The sequence below is a fragment of the Phymastichus coffea genome, unplaced genomic scaffold, assembly GCF_024137745.1.
Source record: "Phymastichus coffea isolate CEN01 unplaced genomic scaffold, Cenicafe_Pcof_1.1 PCOF00004, whole genome shotgun sequence".
In the NCBI taxonomy this organism is placed as follows: Eukaryota; Metazoa; Arthropoda; class Insecta; order Hymenoptera; family Eulophidae; genus Phymastichus; species Phymastichus coffea.
The window spans coordinates 10,293,569-10,307,241 of NW_026706815.1; the positions used below are offsets into that span (position 1 = coordinate 10,293,569).

General features: G+C 34.3%; 2 protein-coding genes across 4 annotated transcripts in view; both read right to left on the minus strand.

The window, feature by feature from the left end:
* LOC131666866 (sodium- and chloride-dependent transporter XTRP3) overlaps positions 1–13,673 on the minus strand; it is a 1,010,463-nt gene that overhangs the window by 979,635 nt on the left and 17,155 nt on the right. The window lies entirely within an intron of this gene.
* LOC131666882 (DNA primase small subunit-like) lies at positions 5,646–6,234 on the minus strand. Its single transcript, XM_058939906.1, has 3 exons — positions 6,136–6,234; positions 5,838–6,048; positions 5,646–5,757 (listed from the first exon to the last, which is right to left on the minus strand). Exons 1-3 carry the CDS (start codon positions 6,150–6,152, stop codon positions 5,749–5,751), a joined length of 237 nt encoding a protein of 78 aa, XP_058795889.1. The 5' UTR covers positions 6,153–6,234; the 3' UTR covers positions 5,646–5,748.

Genomic DNA, 13,673 nt, shown 5'->3' on the forward strand with positions numbered 1-13,673 from the left:
TATTTTGTTGCGCCGATTCCGAATCTGTCCGGAAAAATGATCCATCACCCAGTAGCAATTTCTAAAACTCCCCTTATATCCCAATGGCAATTTCCCGCACTAACCCGCACTATCAGAATGCTTACAACCCCCCCTAATACTCCCTAAAAACCTCCAATGAAAATGCCGTTAGCCCCCCCACTAATAGCCCGAAGACATAGCTGAGCCCCCTTGCAACCTTATGGCAATACTTGCAACCCACCGAATAACATAATGGCAACGTTATCAACCCTGCTAACTACTGGGGTTATTAGGGGGTTATTAGGGGGAGGGTCTTATTGGGGGGGGGGAGTTATTAGGAGGTTAATGGGGGGTTGTAAGCAATGCCATTGGGGGATATTAGGAGGGTTATTAGGGGGAGGTTTATTACCATCGCCATTCGGTGATTAGGAGGGTTGATAGCATTGCCATTGTTTTTGTTGGTTGAGTTTTTCTCCTTTCTTGTGACTAAAATTGTAAACTGCCAAGTAATATATATTTAATTGATTTTTATATGCGTTACTATAATTCATTCAGTTACCAATTAAAAACAATCAAAAAAATTAGGACGGATTTATTGTTCATACTTCTTACAATAATGATATTCTTCATAGAAGTGCTCGAAACATAATGATTTATTGCACCAACCGCAACGTATAATAGCCACATTTTTGCATCCTTCTATGTCACAATGTGTATTGCAGGAATCTCCAAAACTGTAAGCAACAGGATTGTCAAAATTTTCTGGTTTTTTAGTGAGGTAACCACTCTTGAACCAGGAATATTTAAAAAGATTAGTATATCTTGGTGAAGATAATTGATTGTGAACTAACGACTGAAGTTTAATAATGTTGTTTCTTTTATGTAAATCCAAATCATAATTCATCAAAATTACGGTATCTGAAAATTGGCGGACAAAGTTCTTCCATATGCGAAATCCAAAAACATCAAGTGGCTGAATTTTTCCCATTGTGCCAGTCGGTATTTTTTTAAAATTTATAATTTTATCACGTGGAGTTACAGTTTCTATGGCACTGTCACAATGACCGCTCCAGGAGTCAAGCAACAGCATCGTATTGGAACCTACATTAGGGAAATATACTTTTTGCAGCCATATTTTAAAGAGATCTAAAATCAAAAATCTTATTTGTAAAATTATTTATAATGACATTAATTGTAACTAGATGGGATTATGTATACCTGTAGTCAACTTTCCAGATTTAGATGCTTCTACGTAAACATTTTCGGGTCTAAATAAAGTGGTTTCAACAATGGGTCCAAACTCACCGCTAGATTCCTTCAAAACTAAAAAGAGTGGTGACAGTAATTCTCCTGTGGCTGATATGAGTGGCTGTATAGTATAACTGTGGGTTGTTGAAGAAACTGACTGTACTAAACACTGTACCTGCTTTTCTCCTTCAACCGCTAGCGTTCTTCCGGAGTGCATTTCCAGTTGGAATCCGCTCTGATCAGAATTAAACACATTATGAATTCCAATTATTCTTATGCCTGCTTTAACATCAGCAATAAAAGTATTTGCTTTAATCGTTAGTTCTGAATTACTTTCTAGTGTTTTCTTGGTTATAAACTTATTTATTTTCCGGGATACTATTCTATGAGCTTTCTTGAATTTACAAAGCCAGTTATCCGAAGCTTTGAATCTTACATCTTCTGATCCTATAATCTTTTGAGCTTGCAATGCCCATCGACGTATGTCACGATCATGAATGATGTAACCAGCGTCTACTGCTGCTTTAAAATTATCAAAAGTGTACTGACAAATTCTTGCAATTTTTTCTCTATAAGTACCACCTTTGTTGACTGTATGAGCCCAACGTTTCAACTGACTCACAGATGAAACTTTCTTAAATTTTTGACGTACACTTTCAACACTTAAATTTTTTTTTTTGCCACTTCTCCAGTATTCTACGGCTCTTTGCTTATATTCAAAACTGACATCTTCATTGTCTTTGGTACAATGGTCGGTGGGTGCTTCGAAATCGTCAGGAAAATGGTGTTGAACTTCATCTTCTACTATTTTTGCAGCATGATCTTTGTAATCTTCTTGAAAATCTAATGTATCTTCAACGATCATATCTACTTCATTGAAATCATTCACGGAATCTATTAAAATGCTTTTAATTCTTTCCGACAATTGAATCTCTTTATAATTTGTCTCACTTTCAGGTATTTGTAGAGTTTGAAAGTAAGCTAATAATAAATTTAAAACGTTCAGAGCGTTAATTTTCATTTTTTAATCTGAAATAAAAAAAAAATATATATACATATATCTTATATATCTTCTATTATATTAAACAGAAGGCGCGAAATTCTCCGTGCGTCCGTCCATTCATCCGTCCCCTTTTTTTCCTTATTTTTCCTCTGTATAGGTCTCTCCTGATATCGCTGGGGAATAAGAAATAAACTGAATAACAAATAAACAAATTAGGATAAAAACAAATAAATAAACAAATTGATAAGTAAACAATAATGATAAACAAACTTATAGAAAACATTCATGAAAAAAATTAATTAATAAATTAAAAAGTAAACATATTAATTAATAAACAATAATAATAAACAAATCAATAAGTAAACAATAATTATAAACATCATTAATTAATAAATCCTCATAATCAGTGTAATTTCAATTTTTTTAATAACAAATATTAAAAAGCCGTAAAATTATTTGCATATAAAAAATAATTTTATAGTTATACTTACGTAGCAGGTACTACGAAATACGAATTAACGGAATAGTATCTTATTATTATTTGTACTTATAATATTATATTCTTATTACTATTTATTATGCTGTTAGTTCAATAGTCGATACAATACGTCCAACAACAAGAAAGTTGTGTTGGCTACTGGTGAAGAATTACTTACTCATATTTATCAATCATGAAAATAACAGACAATCGTCAGAGACGCTGATAGTAGGACGTAAATAAAATTCTGATAATACTATCATTCATATACCAAAATTTTTGCGCATCCGAGAAACTATACTTATCTTCTAGGTATACGTATAATATTATATTATTCTTGACTTGTTTTTTTATATAATAAAAGTTATTTATTTTTTGATAGAATTAATAAACGATAGAACGTAAAAAATTTAAAAGAGAGCAACAAAATAGCTATGGAATCATAGCTTATTTGATTTAGAAGAGATTGCAACGATATGTCAGAAACTTTTTTTAGGATGGTTTTTCAACATTGAGGGTGGTTTTGAAAATAAGTTTGAACAGGTAAATTTTTTATTCTTATTCTATCCACGGTAATATTTTTTCCAATTTTTTTAAGCTCATTATGAACTTTTTTTCAAAAATAGGAATAAAGAAGGTAAAAATTTCGATGACAGAAATTAGGGGTTGCAACCCTTGTGGTTGAAACTACACGAGATAGTTGTGTGTGTACATTATAAATGATGCTTAACGTATTTTACAGTAAATTATCAACACCACCTGTAATGTATTGGAAACAATTTTTTGGGGGTGGTTTTTCAACATAAGGGGTGGTTTTAAAAATAAAAGGTAAATTTTTTTTCTTACTCTATCCACGGTAATATTTTTACTAATTTTTTCAAGCTCATTATGAACTTTTTTTCAAAAATAGGTACAAAGAAGGTAAAAATTTCGATGACAGAAATTAGGGGTTGCAACCCTTGTGGTCGAAACTGCACGAGATAGTTGTGTTTGTACAGTATAAATAATGCTTAACGTATTTTACACTAAATTATCAACACCACCTGTAATGTATTGAAAACAATTTTTTAGGGGTGGTTTTTCAACTTTAAGGGGGTAGTTTCAAAAAAAACCTTGACTAGATTAACTTAATTTTTGTACTATATTTTATGTAGGGTAATATTTTTTCCAATTTTTTTCGGGTTATTTTAATTTTTTTCATAAAAATAGCCATGAAATAGATAGTATTTTAAATAAAAAAAATAAGGGTTGCATCCCTTGTGGTCGGAATTGCATGTGCTAGTTTGCTTTTCACATGAGAAGTGATATGAAATTTGTTTGGTCGTAAAATATCAATTAGATGCTGAGATACATTTTTGGGGGTGAACTTTGAGGGTTGTTTTCACCCCCTCAAAGTGTTTTTCCGCCGATAAAAAAAAATACGTATGTCTTATTTTTTGATGAACTATAACATATCAAAAGATTATTGAAATCGGTGAGGTCGGGTTGGGGGAGTTTCCTTGTTAGTTATATCAATAATATAAACAAGAACTTGTTATATTTGCATATTTACTACAGCTCTTATTCAATAAGAAAAGTCTTGTTAATATCCGCAGATAAAATGATAGGAAGTATCTTTATCGATATAATTAAGTTGCTTTATAGCACTACGTGACCTAAATGCGCACTTTAGCAATGCTTCTCCGTGACTTAAGTTGACCATCATTACGCCGTGGATTAGTAAAGTTACTTGAGTCACGGCTTTGATATAACAACAAGAATAAAAATACTAAAAATATTCAATTTTATTGATTAATATGTACAGGAGAAGAAACAATTTCTCTAAATACTCAAAAAATTAATCTATTTATAAACCAAGTGAGAGCGTGACGGTTCGCGGATGCACGAGTTATCTCAAAACACCTTGCTCCCCAGTTCAATTCTGCAGATTTGTCCAACAATAAGTTGTAATTGATCGATTTTTATTTGCTCAATTCAAATATGTAATCAAATAGAATTGCGCGTAATAGTTTTTTCATAAAAAGTTAATAACAATATTATGCTATCACTAAAGATTCCAAGCAACTCCAATTGGCCAATTAAATAACATAAGCAACGTTGAATATTTTTTTGTTAACATTTTTTAACTTATATGTTCTCTAAGTGTGCCATCCCGACTCATTGACCGCTTTTAACGTTTTCATTTAACAAAGCCTTAATGAATTTCCTCCGAAACATAATTCTCTATTCTGTATAGGTTTTAAAAGATAGCACTCAGATATGCCTTTTCTAGAAAATCATTTTTGCATTAGGCCCCGGTCCCATAGCTACGTATGAATGCGGACGGATACGGACGCGAATCGCAACTCTAGTAACATCACTAAAAATATCTAGTTCGATTATTTATATTAATTAATTATTTGTTATTTAATATTAATTATTATTAATTAACATTTGATATTAATTAATTATTTGTTAATTTTGTGTAGACTGTGTGTTATAATGTCAGATATTTCATATTATTAAGAAAATAGTATTTTATTTTTTCTCTAAGAAAAACACTACAATTAAAAAAAATCTAATTGGAAAACCCTCATGTTCAATCAAAGAATCAGTTCAGTATTTATACAAAACAGAACTTACCAGCCAAACAGCAAAGATATTTTAGCGTGTTGTTCAATGATACTCTTGATCACCTTTTTCTATAATAAAATAATTTTTCGACTACAAAATACTGTTATCTTGATTTTAGAATGATAAAAAATTTGAGTTCGTTATAAATGAACAAATATAAAAATTTGAGTAAACTCTAAAATATTTATGTTTCTAAAACTGAGCTCAAAACTCTATTTTTATATCTGAAAAATGTGTTATGACAATTATTGATTACATAAAAATAATTTTTAAGAGTTGTAACCATATACTTGATTATCTTACCGCTTCTTATCATTGTTATTATTGTTGGTACATTTATATCTGATCTAGGATAAGCATATTGAATCATTATCTCTTCAATAAGAAAAGGAGTATTACACCACTTTTATGATCCCTGTAATGAGCACATAATTTATTTATTCATATCTTTCAATTAATAATAATTTATTCAAACTCGGAAAAACAATTACATACTGACTGAATTTTATTTTTGAAAAAGTCCACAAAAGTGTTCCATTTTTTAACAGCTATTAAATACTGATAAAATATTTCTTCAATTTCTATCCTCATATTTTCTTCAAGAATAATATCTAAAAATTTGTTTTCCCTTTCTTCTATGTCTAGCATTCCTTGTTCTTCAACATATATATCGGCAAACATTGGCTCTATGATACTAACTGCTCTTCTACAATTTCATTTTTCAGTTACAAAACTTGATAAACTTTTTTAAAACATTAACATAACTTTTGAATAATTGGTTCTCAGTACATACTTGAAAGAATGATGCATCTTTTCAGTAAATTTTACTTTTTTCTTAATGAATTATCCTCCCATAATTAATTAAAAATAATGTGCTATAGCTTTTTCTTCCATTAATGGTTAAAAAACAAGCTGGTTTATCACTTATCCAATGAATAAGTCTTCTTCCAGAAAAATACCCATAATATATGCGCAAAATAAAGTCATCTATTAAAAATTAAGCAAAAGTTATAAATTTGATTTCAGACTTTGTTTATACAAAATAAAATCATGTACCTCTCAATGTAACATCCAAAATCCTCACAGCTATCACTATATACTTCCAACATTTGTTACAAACATCTGCTCCATTACAGCATGTCCTAATCTAGTCATAATCAGTCATATGATCAATATCAAAAACAAGTTCTCTTTGGATTGGTTCAAATTTCAACTCTTTCCTTCTGTCTCTGATGATCTATTAAATATATTAAGAGAAATACAATAAATGATCTTTGCAACATTAAATATCAATTGATTTTCAATGCTTACAGAACATTGTAGACAGCTCCATATATCCGTATATCTATTTCAATTGTAAGGACAAAGCCTTTTAATTTCATTTTTTAATAAATCCTTAAATTGTTTAAATCATCAATACTGAATATAAATATCATCCCTGAGTATTAAAAAAAACTACTTGCGAGCAAAGATAAGTTCTGAAATTTGAAATAATTATAATTGAAAGGTTATTTCTCATCAACTATATAACGTTATTTGATGAATCTTACCTTCTCCATAACCAAGCCAACATAATATAGTTGAATATATATATATATATTGTTATAACCACTACTAATTAATGAAATAAAATACAACGATATGTAAAAGAAACTAAAACTTGTATTAGAATCGTTGAAAATAGCGTGTGTATATAATATCAGCTCATGAACACAACTAACTAACTAATAATAATACAGATTACTTAGCAACCAAACAATCACTTAGTAACCAACAAATTGGAACGTATCGAATATACTACATTGCTCCTCCTTCATTCAAATTGTCGCCCGACAATCTAAATAAAACAAAATACTCAGAAATCTTGACTCTTGAACCTTGAACCTTGAATCGTAAACCTTGAACCAAGATGTCAACTTTATCAAGCGAGTTTATTCTTCCGTTAAAGAACAGAAGCCCGTGTCTTGAAAAGCTTCAATCTTAAACCTTGAATCTTCAATCTTAAATCTTGAGTCTGTTGTGTAATGTTGTAGTGTATAACGTGTTGATTTTTACAAGGGTGGGGGATTATCATGCTGTGGACCTCACCTTGTATATTACCTTGACATTCGTCTTATATCTCACGGGAAAAACCACAGCTCAAAATAACCGTGAGAAAGGTAAGTGTGTTACCTATCGTGGTATGTAGCTAACCTATCAATATGTACAATCTTCTTTTTGTGTTTTGGTGATTGCTGGATGCAGAAAACCACGTCGTTAATCTTTTTGACGATTATGTAAGGTCCTACCCAAGTACTCTGAAGTTTTGGTGTTTTTCCTTTGACTTTGCGAGGGTTAAAGAACCATACTTTTTGGTTTACTGGAAAATGAACATGTCTAGCTGTCTTATCATAAGTTTTCTTTGTTCTTTGAGAAGCAATAGCGATGTTTTGTCGTGCCGAATTGTGTATAGTGTTAAGTGTTGATTTTAACTGTTGTACGTAATCAGTAGTTAACAATTCTTCTCGGTTGGGAGGTGATCCTCGTAATAAATCCAACGGAAGTCGTAGATCGGCACCAGTGTACATTTCAGCTGGTGTAACGCCGGTGGTAGCATGAGTCGAGGATCTGTAAGCCAAAAGATATAAGGCAACCCACCGATCCCAATCTTTTTGATTGTCTGCGATGTATTTAGATAAATAGTCTAAAATTGTTTTGTTCTGTCTTTCTACTTGTCCATTTGATTGCGGGTGTAGGGGTGTTGTTCGTGTTTTCTTAATACCTAACAGATCAGATAACTCTTTTATTAAAATAGCATCAAAATTAGTGCCTTGATCAGTATGGATTTCTAAAGGAACTCCATATCGATATACAATTTCTCGAACAAGCACTTCAGCAATAGTTTTTGTTCGCATATTAGGAAGAGGAAAAGCTTCTACCCATTTCGTAAAACAATCAGTTATAACTAACAGATACTTATTTCCTAAAGAAGAAATTGGAAAACGGCCTAAAATATCCATTTGAAGTCTTTCAAATGGTAATCCTACATTATAAATCTTCATCTGATTATGACCTTTATCAGATGGACCTTTTCTAGCAACACAAGTGGAACAAGACTTACACCAATTTTCAACATCTCTTTTATAAGAAACCCAATAAAATCTTTTACGAATCTTATCTAAGGTTTTATTTACACCAAAATGACCTCCTGACGGAGAATCGTGAGCTTCTTTCAAAACGATATTGGTAAAGTCTTTCGGTACAATCAATTGAAGAATTTTGAACTTCAAATTTGGGCTAATCCATTCTTTATATAAGATATCATCTACAACTAACAACGAATCCCATTGAGACAAGTATAATTTTATAGATTCATCTTCCGAAGAAACATCTTGCCATAAAAGTTTGATGTTATTCTTTTTACAATTTAAAATGGTTTTAATGACATTGTCCTGATGTTGACGTTTTCGCCAATCAGTTAATGAAGACTCTTCAAAACAAATACGACTTACAGTACAACTGTTATTTAAGAATTTAAATTCTAATTTCGAACAATAAGTACAAGATGAACTGTTACAGGGTCTTCTCGAGAGTCCATCTGCATTACCATGCGAAATACCTTTACGATGTAAAACTTGAAAGTCATATTGATCAAGTTTTCCTATTCATCTTGCTAATTGGCCATCTAAGTCCTTAAACGAAAGTAGCCATGTTAAAGCAGAATGATCAGTTCTGATGAAGAAAGGTCGACCGCATAAATAATGATGAAAGTTTTTTACAGAATCTATAACTGCTAGTAATTCGCGACGAGTTACACAATAATTTCTTTCTGCCTTAGACAAGACGCGACTATAATAACCTATAACGACTTCTCTATTATCCTGATTTTGAGAAAGGACAGAACCTAAACCATGATTAGAAGCATCAGTATCCAACAGAAAAGGTGAATTTAACCGAGGAAAAGCTAAGATAGGTAGCGAAGACAGAGCCTTTTTCAGATTTAAAAATGCAGTTTGACATTCATCCGTCCAAACAAAAATATCTTTTCGATCTGCCAAATTGTACAAAGGTTTAGCTATAGAAGAGAAACCTTTAATGAAACGCCTATAATAAGAACACAATCCAGTAAAACTTTTAATTTGATCTTTATTTACTGGAATCGGCCATTGAGTTATCGTTTCAATTTTCTTAGGATCTGTTTTCTTGCCGAATTCGGACACTATATGACCAAGATATTCTACTTCACGTTGGAAAAAATTACATTTCTTTTTTTTTAATCTCAAATTTGCTTGCCGAATCCTTGAAAAAACAGTCCTAAGGTTGTCTATCATGTCATCAAATGATTTAGCCATAACCATGACATCATCTAGATAGATTAAGCAAATATCATCAAGAATATCTCGAAGAATTTTCTCCATTAGTCGCTCGAAAGTAGCGGGAGCATTGCACAACCCGAAAGCCATAACAATAAATTGCCATAAACCGTTACCAATTGAAAAAGCAGTTTTTTCTCTATCTTCTTCACGGATTTTTACTTGCCAATAACCGCTTTTTAAGTCTAAAGTGGAAAACCAAGAATTTCCAGTCAGTTTGTCTAGAGTGTGATCTATTCTAGGTAAAGGATAAGAATCTTTAACTGTTTTTGAATTTAATTTACGAAAATCAACGCAAAATCTCCACGCACCATCTTTTTTCTTTTTTAACACTATCGGAGAACACCAAGAACTGGAAGATTCTTCAATAACACCTTGGTCTCGCATGTCTGAAATCATTTTATTGACTTCAGCTTTCAGATGAAATGGTATAGGACGAACCGATTGTTTAATAGGAACTGAATCTGTTAATTGAATTGTATGCTCAATAAGGTTACATTTACCTGTTACATCGTTATCTTCAAAAATATCTTGAAAATCAGTAAGAAGTTGTGAAAATTTATTCTTTTGAGAAAAATTCAACTCTTTTGAATTTTTCTCAAGTAAATCTTGTAGTTGAGCAGGAAATTCAGTACTTAATTGTATAATTCTAGAACAAATTTTTTGGTTAACATTAGTCCTAACAGAGTTTGGAACATCAGAAAAAAATGTCATTAATAGAATCTGCAATTTCGGAGTTATTCAAAAAATCGCAGCCAAGTATACAATCATCGATTATATCGGCAACAAAAACTATCATACGAACAGAATATTTACCTAAACAAATCTGAACAATAGTCTTAAATTTGTGACGGAGAATTTCGGCTTGCCGGCTTCTCCTTTGTCTCTCTCTCGTCCGTTCGTTGCGCCCGGGCTGAGGGTGTATTTGTATACACTCTCATGCCTACATTTTCTCTGTTTGAGGTGCGGCGAACGGGCATTGGCGGAGCTGGAGGCGGTTGATGAGGCGACGATCCGTTGCCAGGATCGTTATGCGTGGGGGCGAGTGGAATGGGGAGAGCGCGGCCGAGGGGGGAAATCGGTAGTATCGTTTGGGCTGGCCGATCGCGTGCGCGCGTTTATTTTGTCGTCGCCGATTTCCGGTTTTTTTCCGTTGGTTTTTGGAAGCGGTGCGGTGCTTCGCCACGTCGTTTGTTTGTGGATGCGCACCCGGTGTGTAGGCGCGCATCGGTGGTTCCATTTGGTGTGAGTGTGGAGTGAGTGGCTGGGTCGCGCCCAGCCAAGCCTTGCCGCCCAGCACCGGTGTGCGCGGGTAAGAGCGAAGCCCGTACCGCCGGCGCGCGCGCGTTCGGCGAGCGAATCCGGCGAGCAGCTGAGCAGCAGCACCAGCAGCAACAGCAGCAGCAGCAGCAAGCCGCAGCCGTTGGCCGAGAGCAGCCATCTTCGCCCGAGGTCGTCGTTGGGAAGGTCGGTGCCGGTTTTCTCTCTCTCTCTCTCCTTCTCTCGCTCTCTTGCATGTTCAGTGGTGCTCGCGGGTGCAACGGTGCAGGTCGGGCAGCGATGCCGGCCCCCGTTGCCGGGTGTTGAGGTCGCGAGTGTGTTCGCGGGCGTTTAGGCTTAAGCGGATTATCGGGCAGTGATTGCCGATAATCCGATTAAGCGGATTAGCGATTTTGTATTAGGCCGATTTCCGAGACGGAGTGTGCGTGCTCCGTCTAGTTATTAATTTGTGTGTCTTTCTTTTAATTTTCTCTTATTGTATTATTTTAATAAATTTTGTTATATATAGAATATATTTGTGTCATATGTCACTGCGTCGACCCGTTCGTTTTCCGACTTTCCTTTGATTCGTGCGCGATTGGTACACACGCTCGGTGTGCCATTCAGTCGTGGGAGCATTCGTGCCTCCCGAGCCCTCCTTTTGATAAATATTGTGCGGACGGCCGCGAGCAAGTATTCTAACGAATAGTCGGCTTAAATAAATCCGTTACAAATTTAATAGGAACACTTTCACCTGTAGGGTATTTCAAAGAATCCTGAATGAGAGGAATGCAAAGGCAATTTTTGTCAACAAATTTTGAATTCAAAATAGAAACATCTAAACCTGAATCAATTTTGAGTATGCAAGTCTTATTATCTACCGTGCCTTCGAATTCAAAAGTTTTAAAATTTCTAAGAACTCTACATACCCGAGGAAAAGGAGTAAATTGAGGAGCTCTTACATCAGTAGTTAAACTCGCTCCCGAAAGTCTAACAATATTCAGTTTTCCTGTTGAGAGTTCGGGCAGTGTGTACGAACGTGGCCTTTTTGTTTACAAGCAAAACATTCAACGTTTTTAAGCCAATCCTTAACGTTGAAATCCTTAGCTTTTCCATTCGGAGCTTTGAAGTGAGTTTGTTTGTCTGATATATTTTGCGGTGAAGTTTGAGATGTTTTAATCTCATTCTTTTGTGAAAATGAAGTCCTATTCTGTTCCCTGATAGTTTTAATTTCTTGTGCTCGAGATAAGGCAATCTTTAATGACGTAATTTTTTCTAACTGAAGTATTTCTTTAATCCCTTTATTAAAAATACCAGTGATGAATTGAGAACAAGCTATTTTATCCTGAACTTCACTAGAACATTCCGAATAAGCTAAAGTAGCTAATCTTTCAATATCAGCAGCCAAAGTCGGAAAATCTTCTCCTAGTTTTTGACATCTGGTGTGAAAGAGTGAATAACTAATAGATTCTAAATGTTTGTCCCCGAATCTTTCTTCTAATTTCTGTATCAGTGAATGAAAAGTTATTGTTTCAGATGTCGGATAACTTCTAAGAATAGATCGAGCATCACCACGTAAGCACGAACCTAAAATTACCATCTTTTTATCATCTGTCCAACGATTAGCTTTTGAAATAAGCTCAAACTGACACAAAAATTCGCAAAGTGGTGCTGAACCATCGTATGTATCGACTTTTAGAGTGTAACCTATCCCTAGATCTGTGAGTGGAATCGGTGTATTCGTTGCTGGATATGCTTGCGCGAGGTTGGGTTGAGCATGTGACAAAATACGTGTGTTTGTGAGGTTAGAAGGATAGCGACTTAGCTGGTTGACTTCCTGACGAAGTCGGTTGAACTCTCGACGAAGCTCAGAGAAGTCTGTATTACGCGCGCGCAGCTCTGTTTAGAGACTCTGCTCTTGGCTGGCCTGTAGCTGTAGCGCCTTTTCAAGTTCACAGCGTTGAGCTTTTTCAGCATCCAGCTGAGCGCGCAATGTTGTCACTTCTTGAAGAAGATCATCGGACATTGCTCGCGACTCGCTCAACGACAGCAATGCCTCTTGCAGAGCCGAATTAGCGGTCGATGCAACAGCAGGAAGTACAGGGTGCAGTGCAGGAGTATCTGAAGGGCCACTTAAATTCGGAAAAAATAAATTAGTACCTGTATGTTGGGTTATGTCTGTGACATTCGATTGTTGTTCGAAATGTCCTTGTGTATTAGTGGCGATATCAAAGGCAGCAGCTATTGCAGCAGCAACCGAAGCGGCATCAGCAATATTCGTCGTAATTGTATTAGCGCTTGCCGCTGCCTGCGCTCTTGTCCTCGGTGGTGTCCGGTGTGTAGACATAGTTGAGATTCAAACTTAATAGAAGAAACAAATGTCGGATCCCGGCTGAGCCCCCAAAATGTTATAATCACTACTAATTAATGAAATAAAATACAACGATATGTAAAAGAAACTAAAACTTGTATTAGAATCGTTGAAAATAGCGTGTGTATATAATATCAGCTCATGAACACAACTAACTAACTAATAATAATACAGATTACTTAGCAACCAAACAATCACTTAGTAACCAACAAATTGGAACTTATCGAATATACTACAATATATATATATAGTTTGAAAAGTGTCACGGTGTTTGTAACAAATAGAAAACATAAGGTTGGGGAAAATGGGGTGATTTAAGGCACTTTTATATGTCCAGTTTTCATTATA